The 16,193-nt window shown below is 33.5% G+C and overlaps 1 protein-coding gene across 2 annotated transcripts; it reads right to left on the bottom strand.

The window, feature by feature from the left end:
* Nucleotides 1–4,860: 4,860 nt before the first annotated feature.
* Nucleotides 4,861–12,152, bottom strand: LOC111716998 (protein psiQ). 2 transcript variants are annotated; one of them, XM_023492512.1, is made up of 7 exons: nucleotides 12,117–12,152; nucleotides 10,027–10,101; nucleotides 7,145–7,237; nucleotides 5,721–6,899; nucleotides 5,353–5,657; nucleotides 5,215–5,295; nucleotides 4,861–5,057 (listed from the first exon to the last, which is right to left on the bottom strand). In XM_023492512.1, exons 2-7 carry the CDS (start codon nucleotides 10,088–10,090, stop codon nucleotides 4,923–4,925), a joined length of 1,857 nt encoding a protein of 618 aa, XP_023348280.1. In that variant the 5' UTR covers nucleotides 10,091–10,101; nucleotides 12,117–12,152; the 3' UTR covers nucleotides 4,861–4,922. The 2 variants fall into 2 exon arrangements, with proteins under 2 accessions (XP_023348280.1, XP_023348279.1); XM_023492511.1 differs by lacking the exon at nucleotides 12,117–12,152 and adding an exon at nucleotides 11,895–11,916.
* Between the last annotated feature and the right edge of the window lie 4,041 nt (nucleotides 12,153–16,193).

The following is a 16,193-nucleotide window of genomic DNA, read 5'->3' on the forward strand; positions in this document are numbered from 1 at the left end:
TAACTAGCTGAATATTAAACAATGTAGAAGTTTATCAGCTGAATATTAAACAATATAGAAGTTAATCAACTGAATATTAAACAAGATGGAAGTTAATCAGCTGAATATTAAACAAGATGGAAGTTAATCAGCTGAATATTAAGCAAGATGGAAGTTAATCAGCTAATTGTTGGTTACGGAATTCTAATTTTGCATTTTTTATTTGTGATATGGAGAAATGTTTCAATAGACCATAATAAGTACGACATTTTTTATCAGAATCGCACATTAAGACAGAATTTTCATGGCGATATATGTCGAGAATGCTTATGGACAGCATTTCAATTATTTAAAAATTAAATATACAGAAAGGACATTTTTCCCTTTGCTTTACAGAGCTGCACAAATAAGAACATGAGAGTTTGCGATATATATTGTAGGAGATCGTAAACCACAGTGCGAAAAATCATATATATCGAAAATCAAAAAATTTTCATTTTTTGGATCGTTACATCGATCACCACAGACCGGGGATGATGTTGAGCGATCATTATTTAATCCAAAGAATGTGTAAGCGGTTTTTCGCAGTAATTTTAGCTAAAAAATAAAAATCAAGAAAGATAGATGTTGCGGTGATCATTGCTTCTTGTAGAGTCAGGTGTCGGAGCTTCGTACCTCTCAATTCTCGGAGACTCCTGTACAAACATAGTTGAATGATCCAAATTTAATTCATTAAATTATATTCCGGGGAATAGATGTACATAATAGTGAGTACATCGCCTACTTATCTTCCCTGGTTCTCGTGTCAAAATACTTGTACAAGGTACATGATATGTACAAGGTACATAATTAATAATTAGCCGAATATTAAACAAGATGGCAATTAATCAACTAATCAATAATTACAAGATAGAAGTTAATCAGCTTATCAAATAACAAGATGGAAGTTAATCAGTTGATAAAGAAACATGATGGCAGTTAATCAGCTGATCAATAGACAAGATGTCAGTTAGTCCGCTGATCAATTAAGAAGATGGAAGTTGATCAGCTTATTACATGAGGCGGAAACTTATCAGCTGATAATTAAATAAGATTGCAATTAAACAGCTGAGATCACTGAAAAAGATGGAATTTAATCAGAGGATAGAAATAATGACAGTTCATCAGCCGAACAAAAAACAAGATGGCTGATACTCAGCACAAGAAACAAAAGAAAAAAATAGATATATTGATGATTACATGTTCCTTATTTATTTAGCCTTATCTATTCTTTGTCCTTGATATTTCGAAGATTGTCTCGTCCTATTGTTTAGAGATGGGCACGTACGGTCTTTTTTTTATTTCTTTCCTTCATTGTACGTTTGTGAACGACCCATTTTGTTCGTTTTTTTCCATCATTCAAACACATTGATTTCGTTCGTTCTCAAAATTATCGTTCATTTTTCACCTATTTCGTTCGTTTCCACACTGAGTGCTCGGTAAAATCGTTCTTTCAATAAAATGTTCGTTCAATACAATCGTTGTTCAGTAAAAATACAATAGTTTTTTTTCAAAAATTTGTTCGAAAATTCGTTTATTCAGTAAAAATCTATGGTTTAAATAAAATTGTAGTAAAAAATCGTTTGAATTTAGTTTTTATAAACGATTGTTTTTTATATCTTTTGGAAAATTCGATCGTTCGGTAAAAAACAATAGTTTTTTCAAGTTTGTTCAAATGATTTTAAATCGTTCGTTTTTCTTTTATTTTCGTTCGTTTTCAAAAAACGATTTTTCATTTCTCTGAACGATCCATTTTTTTGTCCATCATTATTTGTTTTCTGAATTAAGTACCCTTTCCCACGAAAAAGAACGTGTCAAATCTTTCCCCGGGATTTTAGAAAGATGAACATTATTGAAGGACTGCACAGTACGGTTTTGGTTAATCATATTTACGTACTAAGCCTAGGGGTGTCAGAAATATTTGTTTGCATAATACCCCACAGTACCCCACAGCACCCCACAGCAGCACACAGTACCCCAAAGTACCCAGCAGTACCCAGTATTACCCTACAGAAATGGGGAATACAAATCAGCTTATTAGTATGAAACCAGCTTTTTCATGCATTAAAATAGAGCAAAAATGACTCTAATTATACATTTTTTTTCAAAAATAAAAATTCTGTTTGGTTTGGCCACTTTTTATGCAGAATCTTTCCTGCTTTCTGAAAGCTTTTACATCGGTATGTTTAAGGATATCTACTTGATATTAATTATCGATAATTATTTTGCCTTAAACTCTTAATAAAGTGAATTTAGAAAACATTTGTCAGTTTAAGAAAGTTTTATATAAATATATGCAATCACTTGGAACAAAAAGTTTTATTAAAAATTAATCTTTTTTAGGATTGTTGGACGTTTTAAAAGAAAATGCAAAAAAATATTTCTTACACTCTTAGGCTTAGTACGTCAACATAATTCACCAAAACCACACTGTAGTCCTTTAATTATCATACAGAGAAATTTTAATCTTTCTAAACATTTCATGGAAAGATTTTACACCTTCTTTTGTTCATTCTCAACAATTTCTTTCGTTGAAAAAATGATGCCCATCTCTAGTTTCTTAATTTACATAGTCTTAAACGCTCTCTTTCTTTCCATCAAAATATACATAGATGTAAATATAAAAAGTGAAATGTAGTTAATTTGAGAAAGTGTCCATTAATTATTTTTATTAACCATAATTGTCATTTAAGCTTCAGTTTTTGATGTTTATAACTAGTTACTACTATAACACAGGTTTTTAAACTTGTCATTAAAGGGTGTAAAACAAACACTTCCCAATATTTTTCTCCGAGAGGCTTAACCATTATCCGGTCATAATGAAATCAATATCAAAATGTCACTAGGATGACTTTGTAGTAAAACAAAAGATAATGTCAAATCTATTCTGAATTGGCTAATTATCTCTTTATTGACAGGTTATTTCAGTTTAAATTTGCGTAGAAATTTTTTATAACTTTAATTTTAAACTAGTTTTGATTTTACTTTTTTGTCAACTTTAATCAAAAGAATTCGTTTTTTAAATGAATTTTACTGACCTCCGTGTCCTTTTAATATGTGACTGTTAAATGACTTCATTAAAATCCCCGTTAAAAATTGGGTTATCACATATTTACCTGAACGAACGCAAAAAACTTTTAATTTTTAACTCTTTCGCCATATGGGGAAAAAAATATCAAATTAAAAAGTTATTTCATGTAAGACGACATTTAAAGAAATCAGTTTGGATTGAAAACTTTAGTTGAGTTTGTTCGAAAATACAGTGTTACCATACGAAGTATGAGACTTTGGAAGACGACCTAACACTCATTAAATATAACGGTCTAAAGGTTGAAATTGATTCTTAAACATTATTATTATTAAAAATTAATAATTAAGATAAATGATGATAAAAGGAAAAAGACAAGTTAACAGATGCATAAAACCATAAGTACCAGCAAAAAATGACTGAATCCGGTATGTACAATGTACATGTATTTTTTTAATCTAGAAAAAACAATTAAGTCATCTTCACCTTTTCCCCTGATTGAATATTTGTTTTCCCATTTTATATGTCCAGCAGAAAATATATTTTATTCCTTGCAGTTTCTTAAGTAAATTGTGACTTGCATATTGCAGAAACGATCATGGAAATTGCACAGAATTGAATAGGCCGTTTAACCCTATTCCTACTGGGGGAACCCCCCCCCCCCCGACGTTTTTTTGGAGAAAAGTATCGATTTTTTACTTTTCTATCTAACACATGCCCCTCACTTTAGGCTCAAAGTAGAGCCCAAGGGCTTTCAAAAAATGTAGCAAATGTAGCAAAATAAGAAAATAGAGTGGAGGGTTCCTGGGACCCCCCCCCCTCAGACTAGTTTGGGCATACCAGACGTCAGCCTGAATAGGGTTAACTTATTATTGTCCCTTTGATAGAACTAGGTTTTAATGCCACTCTTTTAAATGGAGGATCACTTGACAATTTACGTCAACAGTTCCTTTTACAGAAGAAAATACTGTTGTATATGAATAAATCAATGTATCGCAAACAGAAACTAAATGAATTTAAAACTCACACATTCAATGTTATAACACCATTCGCGAAACAAATAATTTATTTTATAAATAAGATAACAAACGATTTGAATGTAGATCGTAGGAATAAGAGTAATGAGTCTCTTAAACAATCACAATCACAAACAATATTCTCTTCCTCCTCGCACTGAAGATCATCATAGAATAACTCTTTGTCCTTTGCGGGTTGACCTGCTTACCTAGTGGGAATCCCTAACCTTTCCAGGATCTCAGGTGAACCATAGATCAGAATTCCCGGCTCTCTTCGGGCCCCAACTTGACGTGGGATTAAAAATAGATTCAACTAACTCAAATTGTATACAGACCGAAAATAGGGATATAAATATTTTATCCGTCACTATTTACAACACCAAAAGATCATCCCCTTAAGCTACATTACTAATTGGCGTCGAAGAGTATACGGTGGAACCAAATAAATTGCACTTCTGTAGTTCTATTGCTAATACGGTGAGTCAAAAACAACGGGATTTACGATCTAAGGTTATGTTTCCTTCACATATTAGGTAAAAAAAACATTAAATGTAACAAATTTGATTGTTACATAAGAAAATTCGCAAAACCAGTTTTAAAATAAAAAAATTATTATTATTATATTGTAAATAAATACATTGAAAGGAAATGGTTGTACAGTGCAATTTTGAACAGAAATAAAGAGAAAGTTAAGAACTTTATCCAAAGATATTTCAGCAATATTACATGTATGTTTTATGCTTAAAAGTAATTCTATATAGCAACGACTTTTTTTGACTACTCGAAAAGAAAAAAAACTTAGTCAATGATTCAATATATTTGACAAATTAAACAATTTGCTCTTATTATGTTCATTCTTTTCAACACTGAACAGAGTTCCCACAGTTTCTAGAGCAGTTCACCAAGTCTGCTGTATTAGAGGTCACACTTAGAACAGGTTCCGAGAGACAACAAGAGTAAGGACATGCATTTTCATCTGACCAGTAAAAATCAACCTAGAAATATTTTATTGCTATTAATTTGTTAAATTACTTTGAAGAATTTTAGATTCTGAATTTGTTGTGAAAATTAAACTTTTTAAAATCTATTCTTGATCTTGTTATCCAGTGTTCAAGAGTTCCAAGCTCTTTTCAAATTTAAAAAAAAACTTACTCTGTTATTTGCCAAACTCCATTCTCCAACACTTGCAGTCCAAATGATTTTACCACCTGTCACTTCACTTATTAGAGAAGCCTTAACAGAAAATTTGCATAAAACAAAAGTTTAAAAAAAGATTTTTTGTTTAATCACCTTGTAACATGACCCTAGAACATCCTTATCAGTTTCACCCTCAAATACAGCTTCATTTCCAGGGGCAAAGTCAATCATATCCTCATGGTCTAGTGCATTAGTTTTACATTCAGTAACCCCAGATACAATCTGTCCTCCAATGATTTCTAGAATGGGTCCATCCTCCACAGCTGTTCCTTGGCATCCATTGCATGATTCAGTGTTAAGAACAATCTGTTTGAGAACAGTCACACCATCTGCTTGTATACATTCATGAACTCCATTACATTCAAGAGATCCAGCACAGTTATCATCATCAATACAACCTAGTATTAAGATATTCTTTATTGAATTGAATGTAATTTAAGCCTAAGTATTCAATGGATTACCTGGATTGCACTGTCCAACCTCATTATTCTCGCTGTCACACCAATTGCAATTATCATACATAGGGGTGCAAATTACATCAAAACCTGGACACATTTCATCATTCCTGCAACCTGCTACACATAAATTGTCTTCAGCACAGATTGGTTTTTCAGGGTCCATACAATCTGCATCTACACAACACTCTGGGTCAGTACAGACATGATCTTCACATGTTGCACAACCACCACAATCAGCATTGGTTTTGCAACCATCCTCACAGATCAAGGCATCAGTACAATATTCAGTAGAGGCACAATCTTCATCATAACAACAATCAGGGTCAATACACTGCATAGCATTTAGGTCGCATGATGAGCATGACATGGTGGTACAATCTGAGTTCTCATTACATCCTGGAAGGCAAGTGCCTGCATCAGAACAGTACTCTGTATCTAAACAATCAGCATCTGAACAGCAATCAGGATTGATGCATTCAAAGGAATCCAAGTTACATGTCGAGCAAGTCATGGCTGTACAATCCTCATTGGCACAGCACTCTGGTTCAGTGCATTGATTGCTTTCACAGATGGCGCAGTCTTTGCAGTCAGAATCATCAGTACATCCTGGTTCACAGATCTGACTGGCTGAACAAAAAAAATTTTCTTTACAATCAGCATCTGTGCAGCATTCCGGGTTCATGCATTCAAAAGAATTTAGAGTACAAGTTGAGCAAGTCATAGCAGTACAATCATTATCTTCACAGCACTCTGGCTCAGTGCATTTATGGTTATCACATGTAGCACAGTCCACACAATCATCATCTTGGTTACAACCAAATTCACAGATTTGTTCTGCAGAGCAATACTCATTGTCTTCACAGTCTGCATCAGAACAGCATTCGGGTGTTGTGCATACATGACTTTTGCATTCTCCACATGGTACACAGGTGGAATCATCTCTACATCCTACTTTACATTTAGAATCATCAGCACAGTACTCAGTTTCCAGACAATCCTCATCTTTAAGACATTCAGGTTCATCCCCCATCTCACAGTCGATTACTGCAGGCCAATCACAAACAGGCCCTTCTGGATACTGGATTCTAACATCAAAATACAGTGCTCCATCTTCACTGGCTTTTGCACACTCAAAAAGACAAGCTGCTTGGTCTGGCTCACAAACCCAGAAACGACTACAATCTATATTATCAGATAATTAGTGTTAGAAAAGTATCCTCAAGCCCCTTAGTCCTGATTTCTTTAGTTTAATTAGCAATCTGATATTTGAAATTATTATTTATTTTTGTTTGAAGATTGACCCTTGAAACAATATAAAAGAATGACAATAAACGCCAGAGGAAATGTATTTGATAGAATGGAATATGATCTCTATTGGCCACAGTGTTGTGCCTCTAAATCCTTCAAATAGCTAAAAAAAGTCTTACTGAATGCGTGTACAATAAACACAGGTTCTTTAGTAACAGCATCCACATAGTCTGCACACTTCGGAGGTTTGCTATCCATTTCCAGACAATCCCCTGAACAGTTTTCATATATATAGAAATCTCAGTTGCCTGACAACCTACAAAGAGAGTGGACCTATCTTATGCGGTCCCGGAAGCAAAGAAAATATAGATTAAAACAAAACTTCATCTTCAGCTTGGTGTACTAAAAGAAGGAGTTTAACCCCTGATGGGTATACAAGCAATGCACAACGATATCAGTTTTTTACTCAACCAGCTTTGAGGACTTTCTGCTATGGACGATTCCTCTCCAGAAAACTTTAGGTAGGGTTTCCAACGTAATAGATTATTCTCTTACGCGTAATTACATGCAGTTGCGCTTAATAATTTTCATTTTGTGTAATTTCGCAGGATTACGCGTAATTGGGGAAATATTCATTTCGCTAAATTACGGCGTAATTTCGCGTAATTTCTACAACGTAATTTCGCAAAATTTTGTAATGATTACACGTAACAAGCGAAACTATAATTACGAGTAATTACGGTCTAATTCAGGCGCGCAACTAGACATTTTGTGAGGGGGGGGCTAGGTGAAAATTTTTTGGCCCCCCCCCTTAACATTTTTAGGGGGGGGCAAGAAAAATGTGTGTTATACTTAAACAATAAAAAACTAACCTTACCAACCTGATATTCAGTAAGTCAACACATCTGATATGAAATAAAACAAGAAATAGTAATTTCGCGAAATTTTGTAATGATTACGCGTAATAAGCGAAACTATAATTACGCATAATTATGGCCTAATTTCGCGTAATTTCTACAAGGTAATTTTGCGAAATTTTGTATTAATTGCACGTAATTAGCAAAACTTCAATTTCTACAAAGTAATTTTGCGAAATTTTGCAATAATTACGTCTATGAAATTTTGAAGTTTTAACTTTTAATTTAAATTAAACAACTAACTTACAAGGAAAATAATGTCACACAAGTTGAATCAGAAATTTCAGTTTTAGTTGGGTTTGATTTGCATTTTCCACTCATTTCTGGCATTTACAAACTCCACCAAATACAGGCTTCATTTTCTTGTGTTTTTAAAAACATTTACACTTTCAACAGCTGTAAAATTAACATACGAGCCAGTCAATTCTTTTCATGTGTGCGCAGAGCGCCAAAGAAAATTTGTTAAGTACCTTGTTTAATTACAGATATAATTACAAGAAATAATCAGTTATATTATTATATTATCAAAATACATATATAATTTTAATCACCTACATTGAAAAAGGACAGATAATGTTTTCTCCTGAAGTTATTGAATATATGATTAATCATTCTAACCAACGTTTATGATCTTATTTCCTTTTCGATTTTATAGAAGTTCGTTTAAAGAAGATAAACAGGTTATCAAATATTATAATCAGTTTGCCAGAATGTTCTCTAGATTTGGAACTGAGTTTTTGCCACAAACTCAAATACTCTAATCCCTAAATCTTTGCACCGAGTGGTGTAAACCTTTGATATTTCAAACTTAGAATATTTCACCAAAAAAATTCAAAGTTTGAAGTATCTGCACATTTGAATTATTTTCGTGCAAATTTTAAAGATATTCAATTTTAAAATCAACCTTTCTTTAAAAACAAATTCTAGGGGACCCCCAGGATTCCAGGGGGGGGGGTAATTACCCCTAGGATTCTAGGATGTGGGGGTACATAACCCCAATAACCCGCCTATTTTACGCCACTGATATTTCAACCTACTTTCTCAAGTTTGCCTTCCTTGTTTGAAAAAGTAATGTCAATAAAATCGTCAAAATAATTTTGACATGGTTGTAGCGAAAGTATCCTTACACATACTTTCCCGCTATAATTATTTCTGAGAATTAATATGTACTTTATTTATTACGTAATTTTGCGTAATTACGCCTTAATTACGCGAAACTAGTCTTTCTTTCGTAAACGTAATAAATGGGTAATTACCCGTAATCCTCCTGCGAAAGTGAAAGAAAGTGTTACGCATAATCACGCATAACGTAATTACGACTGGAAACCCTAACTTAAGGGCTTACAACTCCCCATTTTGCATAACGGGTGCAGTTATGGGTTTTCTTAATCCTCCCTGAACTCGGAAAGAGTATAATAAAGAAGGAACACAGGGAGCAATCCCCTATACCCTTCCTTCTACAAACCTCCTTATCTCTCTTCTTCCTGCTCCACAACTTGATGTCAAGAGAACTATTTGGAAAGGCCTTAAAGTGTAAAAATGTGATAAACAAGAAAAAAGAAGAAAATATTGAACCGGAAAATTAGTAGGGGTGTTTTAAGCTTTACACTATTTTTTTTACCGAATGAAGGGAATGAAGACAATGGGAGACGTCCCCCCCCTTTTATAAATTCTACCCAAAGTTAAATGATCTAGAAAGTGTGAAGAAGCTGACACAAGCAAAATATGTCCAAGTAATTCAATGGGAGAGGAAAGGGAAGTGACTTGCTCACCCTGTGCCCCCAAGAATTCAATATAGAAGCTCCAAGAAAAGAAAGCCAGTCAGCTAATTCAAATAAATACAGGGTTTGGTAAAAAGCAAGATCTTTTTAAAGTAGTTCTTTCTTGTAAAGTGGCTAATAACAAGGACATCCCTTTTCTTTTTTTCAAAATAAACTGATATATGATTGAAAGATTTCTGAAAGATTTACGAGCAAGAAGAAAAGGAAGAACAATAAATATAAAAATACCAATATATTTTCATCTGATATTATATAAATATTTTTAAATATGGTAAAATTTAAATAAAATAAATTATTAAAGTTAAAAATATATAGAAATCTCAATTTTTCTGTTTAAAACTTAAATACTAATTAAGTGATTACCTGGATCAGCCAGTGTTCTTGGGACCCAGATTAGGACTATAAGAGTTAGAAAGCGTAACAGCATTCTTCTAAAATCTAAATATTTGGGCTGAAAGATTAGAACAAAATAAGTTCTGGAAGAAAATAAAAGCATTTGTCCCCTCTGGTGGACAAGAGACCACCAGAGGGAAATTATTTCCACCAAAGGGAATACAGATTCCACTAGAGGGATGGTAATTAACTCTCAGGAGTCACGACACTAATAACTTCAGTGTAGTGATGCTGCAAATCACTAATTACTAATTACTCCATCAAAGGGGTGCTGATAACCACTCAAGACACTATAATAACTTCAAACGAGGGAAATTCCTAACCACTCAGGACACTAATTAATCCACTAGAAGGATATTGATTACCACTCAGGACACTAGTTACTCCACTAGAGAGATATTGCTAACCACTCAAGACACTAATTACTCCACTGGAGTGATGCTGCAAATCACCCTGGGTACTAATTACTCCAACAGAGGGATGCTGATAACCCCTCAGGATACTAATTTCTCTAGTTTCTCCATTGGAGGGGTGTTGAAAACCACTCAGTACACTAGTTACTCCACTGGAAGGATACTTTAAATCACAATAGGCACTAACTACTCCACAAGAGGGATGCTGCAAATCACCCTAGTTCCCTAATTACTCCACTGGAGGGATGCTGCAAATCACCCTGGGCACTACTTACTCCATCAGGGGCCCAGGGTGATTTGCAGGATCCCTCCAGTGGAGGCATCATTAATCTCAGTGGTTATCAGCATCCCTTCAGTGGAGTAATTAGTGCCTAGGGTGATCTTCAGCATCCCTTCAGTAAATGAATTAGTGTACTGAGCATCCCTCTTGTTGAGAAATTAGTGTTCTGTGTGGTAATCAGCATCTCTCACATGGAGTAATTAGTGTTTTGAGTGGAGTTATTAGTGCTCAGGGTTATTTGCAGCATCCCTCTGGTGGAGTAATTAGTGTCTTTTGTGGTTATCAGCATCTCTTCTGGTTGAGTAATTATTGCCCATGGTGATTTGCAGCTTCCCTCTGGTGGAGTAGTTAGTGTCCTGAGTGGTTATTAGCATCCCTCCAGTGGAGTAATGAGTGCCAAGTGTGATTTGCTCATCCTTTGGTAGAGTTACTAGTGTCCTTAGTGGTAATCAGCATCCTTCCAGTGGAGTAATTAGTGTCCTGAGTGATTATCAGCATTCCTCTGATGGAGTAATTAGTGCCCAGGATGATTTGCGGCATCCCTCTTGTGGAGTAATTAGCGTTCTGAGTGGTTATCAGCATCCCTCAAGAGTTGTAATTAGTGTTCTGAGTGGTTATCAGCATCCCTCCAATGAAGAAATTAGGACCCAGGATGATTTGAAGCATCCCTCTAGTGGAGTAATTAGTGTCCTGAGTGTTAGTTACCATCCCTCCAATGGAATCTGTGCTCCCTCCACCAGAAATAATTTCCCTCTGCAGGCCTCTGGTCCACCAGAAATAATTTCCCTTTACAGGCCTCCGGTCCACCAGAAATAATTTCCCTTTGCAGGCCTCCGGTCCACCAGAAATAATTTCCCTTTGCAGGCCTCTGGTCCACCAGAAATAATTTCCCTCTGCAGGCCTCTGGTCCACCAGAAATAATTTCCCTTTGCATGCCTCCGGTCCACTGGAGGCAATGGCAAATGGTACTATTTTCTTCCAGAACTCTAACAAAATAGATATTTACAAATTCATCTATCTCTCCTGAGCTGAGTCCTGATCCATTCAAACCAGCAAATCTTTTATTTACCTTAAAGCTTTAATTGACATCTGAATTTACCATTCAGATATTAAAAATTTAAATGGAAATTAAATCCTTTGTATACCCTGCATACTTGATCATCTATGTTGGAGATATTCTAGTCTTGATCTCTAAAGAAAGACTTACTTTTTCTTTTAAAAAGTTATAATTCTGCTTTTTTTTAAATTATGCAATAAAAGCCAGTAAAAAATAAATTGTTGTCTTTGTTAAAACAATTTTTGTTTTGCTTGCAGCAGTGGAAATCTTTATATGAATTTAAGATTAATGAAAATCTAAGAGTGTTTACCTTGTTAGTGATCACTTAAAACTCTGGAAGATAAATGCTGAAACTTATCTGTTTATGTAAGCAGAGAAAGATAAGTGACTGTAGAAATCACCCCCTAGAAATTGTGGTATTTTTAATATTACAGAAAATATTAAGAATTTTTAGAAATAAGGAATTTACAGAGAATATAAAGAATTTACAGAAAATATAAAGAATTTACAGAAAATATAAAGAATTTACAGAAAATATAAAGAATTTACAGAAAATATACAATCTAAGCTTGATTTCTATTGAAAACAAGAGATAAGTGGAATAGAAAGCATAATTACTAAAAGATAAAACATATAAAACTATACAAAATAATATCAATATATATAAAAATAAATGAGAAATTTTTTCTCCATAGCCCAGCCATATATTGATATTTCAATAGATAATATTTACATGACAAAGATATACTTAATTTTAAACAAACATCATTGCGGATTTAGGAAAGATTAATATCAGTATAACTTGATCCCGGGATTCTTATCACAAAAATTCTGACTTCTTTTCATTCCCTTGGATGGTCTAATTTCAAGATGTCACATTTTTAATTTTGATATTTATTATTTTGAACCAGTTTTAATTGTGAGTTGTTTAAGGTTGTATATGCTGACATTATTCTAACAAGCTTAAATCGTAACAAAAACTATTCTAGATCCAAATGATTCACAATATGTATATATTATAGATGTATATATATAATCAGAATAGAATAACTGACATTTAAAAAAACTAGGCTTTTAGGGCGCTTCGTGCCCATCTTCTTTTTCAACTTTTGATTGTGACTTTATCTGTGAGCATCTTCTCTTTGTACAGTATAAAAAAAATGTTATCTGCGCATTTTCAAAATGTTACCAAATTAAATAATTTAAGATAAAAATATTGCATAATTAAAGTCTGATTGGCCATAAACCTTCCGTGGGGCCATGTGAGGTCCCACACAAAATTTGGGCCTGATCGGTTTAGCCATTTTGACTTTTATTGGACACAAACAAACAGACAAACAAACAAACAGACACCCAGACAAGCTAAATTTATATGTAAATGAATAAAATGCGAACGATGGAACTCTAGTAAATGCTTACCTTAAACGACTTATACGAGGAGAACAATTTAAATATTATATCCTAATTGCTTTCAGGAAGTAATATAGATGTAAAGTGGAGGGATCAAGTACAAGATTCAAAATTGGTCAATTGTTTGAGTCACGGAAGTTTGTAGTAAGATTTTGGCTCCACTGGAGACCACCGGAGGGAATACATTTTCACATGAGGGGTTTGAAAGAAATGATTTTTTAAAATTTTAAAGTTTATGCAGGGTGATTTACATTCCACTTGAGTGATTCAGATATCTTTCCAGGGGGTTTATAATACCACTGGAGGGATTCAGATATCCTCTCAATGGGTTTATAATTCCACTGAAGGGATTTAAAAATCTTTCCAGGGGGTTTATAAATCCACTGGAGGGATTCAGATATCCTTCCTATGGGTTTATAATCCAACTGGAGAGATTCAGAAATCTTTCCAGCGGGGTTTATAAATCCACTGGAGGGATTTAGATATCCTTCCTATGGGTTTATAATTCCACTGGAGGGATTCAGATATCTTTCCAGGGGGTTTATAATTCCACTGTAGGGAAAGACAAACTCCTGAAAGACAAACTCCTGACAAGACAAACTCCTGAAAATACAAACTCCTAAAAGACAAACTCCTGAAATTATGAAATTTTTCGCTGAANAATACCTTCTATGCTTTTAACTTGTTTATTTGAGACCAGAACTTTGAGCTCAGTTTTATAAGGAATCACAGTAGTCAATAGTCGAGCAGTTTTGATTTTTGAATTGAAAGGTTAAGTTAGAATTTAAAAGTTTTGTCATTCTCTTACATCGGTCAAGGGGTTCCCGAGTTATAATCGGATAAACAAGCAGAAAAACTGAGATTACAACTTTATATAAAGGGTTACTCCCAAACGTTGAGACTGTAAAGACGACTAGAAACTCTTGAAATACGACGATCCCAAGGTGAAATGAATATTCTGCCTTAGATACAGTAATCTAAAGGTTTATTTAATGATTTGGCATAGGAACAAACAAGTTTACCTATGAAGTGAATCATGAATGCAAGGAAACATGCAGTACAAATTCAGTACAATCGTCTATGAAGTCTCATCCTTTGAGGGTAACCCTGTATATAGATTCTTGGATTCTTGGAAATAGAGATGTCAACCATAGTGTAACGTAACGTAAAATGTACGTTTTTGTACGTTACCTTACAATAATGTGTAACGTTTGGATATATTCTATATAACGTGAACGTTATAGAAGCTCATACCTATTGTTAACGTTAAACGTTAATGTTAGAGGAATATACCCCCAATGTTAGCGTTTTGTGGAAATGTAACGTTATTTTTCCAATATCTACAACTTTTTTGACCATAACCTAAAGAAATGTTTTGTTTCCAAAGGGAGCTTGAAAGTCTAACGTTTGAAAATGAATTGTGATTTGATTGAATATTGTAACGAAAGGATTTCTATTTCAAAGTTCAACTTATAAAAAGTGTAACGTTGTATAACTGAAAAATGCATTACTGTTTATGAAAACGTTTTGATACGTTTTCCCTTTCAGTATAATGAAAATTCAAAGTTGCAGAAATGGGTTATTATTTTAATAATCAGGAAACGAAAGTTTTTTTACAGAGTAAAATTTCAATAATGTAACGTATAAAAAATGTAATTCTGTAAATCAAAACGTTTCATAACTTTTCTCTGAATACTAAATTGATAAGTCTAACGTTAGATATATGTCTATTATATTTCAAATCCCTATATCTTTGCTACCCAATGTTGTAGACCTTAGATATTTTAAACTATGAATTCTGTTAGAAAGAAGAAAAGGGTCAGTCTGCATTTCGTAAAAAAAGAAAAAATTAACCCTAAACTAATCTAAATTAATTTAGAACAACTACTTCACATGCAAAAGTGGTCTGCCTTGCCGAATTTTAACTCATTTTATGAAGTGTCCAAAAACATGTCTATTTTTTAAGCTCGTCAAATACACGATGATAATATCAAGTGATCCTCCATTTAAAGAGGGCCATGCTCGATTCCCAATGATAACGTGTATACCTTTATCTGATTGATGATTTGAAAATTAGGAGTGTTTTCCTGTCTAAAGAAGTTATGGCCAAATAACGGTACTAAATTCCAATTTTTAAATTTTTTAATGTTTTTGATGAGTTTTTTAGCTCTGACTCTCTCAATTTAAAATTTTTTTGAATGCTTTTTAGATTTGAATTTAGCATTGAATTTCCAAGAAAATGATGTATAACATGAAAATAAAAAACGCAGCGACTTCCGGTGGGCGGTTGGATCTATTACAATATTGTTCACCCCTACTGCACAATGGACATGCCACTCCATAAATGGAATGTCACTTGAAATTACGTCTCTAGTCCCTTTAAGACACACTTTGAGTTGAAGTCTAATGCTAAAAACTTTCATTTACAAATTTTAAAAATCGTTAAACATAATAATATTATAACATCTTTATATTGCATAATGCATATTCTTCAGCACATTCTCTAAAAAGGTAAACGATACAACAGCAACATACAGGATGAGTAAAAATATGTAATTATCACGGAAAAAAATCTTTCAATGCTTTCATTTAGAAACAATAATGTTTTAATAAAGTGTAACGTTAGAAACATTAAGGCTTGAACATTTTAATACAACGCAACATAAAGAACATTTTTTCAAATCTTTCTTAGAAACGAAACAAATAAACAGTTTTGATTGTCAGTTGTAAAAAAGTGTAACAAAAAAGTTTTCACAATCGTAACGTAAGAAAAGGTGCACTTAAGTAAAATTTCTAAACGTAATTAAAAGAGTTTATATTGGAAAAGTTAAGATAAAACGTAACGTTAACAAAAAATATTCTTTGCACTGAAATGCATTGTAGCGTACAGAACTATGCCCCAATGACGTTTCATTAAAGTAAAACGTTTGTCATCTTTTAGATCTTAAACCAAGTGAAAGTGTAACGTAAGGTCTCT

The sequence above is a fragment of the Eurytemora carolleeae genome, unplaced genomic scaffold (assembly GCF_000591075.1).
Source record: "Eurytemora carolleeae unplaced genomic scaffold, Eaff_2.0 scaffold2312, whole genome shotgun sequence".
Lineage (NCBI taxonomy): Eukaryota > Metazoa > Arthropoda > Copepoda > Calanoida > Temoridae > Eurytemora > Eurytemora carolleeae.

Coding starts and splice junctions, on each gene's coding strand:
- LOC111716998 (XM_023492511.1), bottom strand. Junction 6,900..7,144: donor GTTTATTGTACACGCATTCA/GTAAGACTTTTT, acceptor CTGATAATATAG/ATTGTAGTCGTTTCTGGGTT. Junction 5,658..5,720: donor GGTTGGACAGTGCAATCCAG/GTAATCCATTGA, acceptor TCTTAATACTAG/GTTGTATTGATGATGATAAC.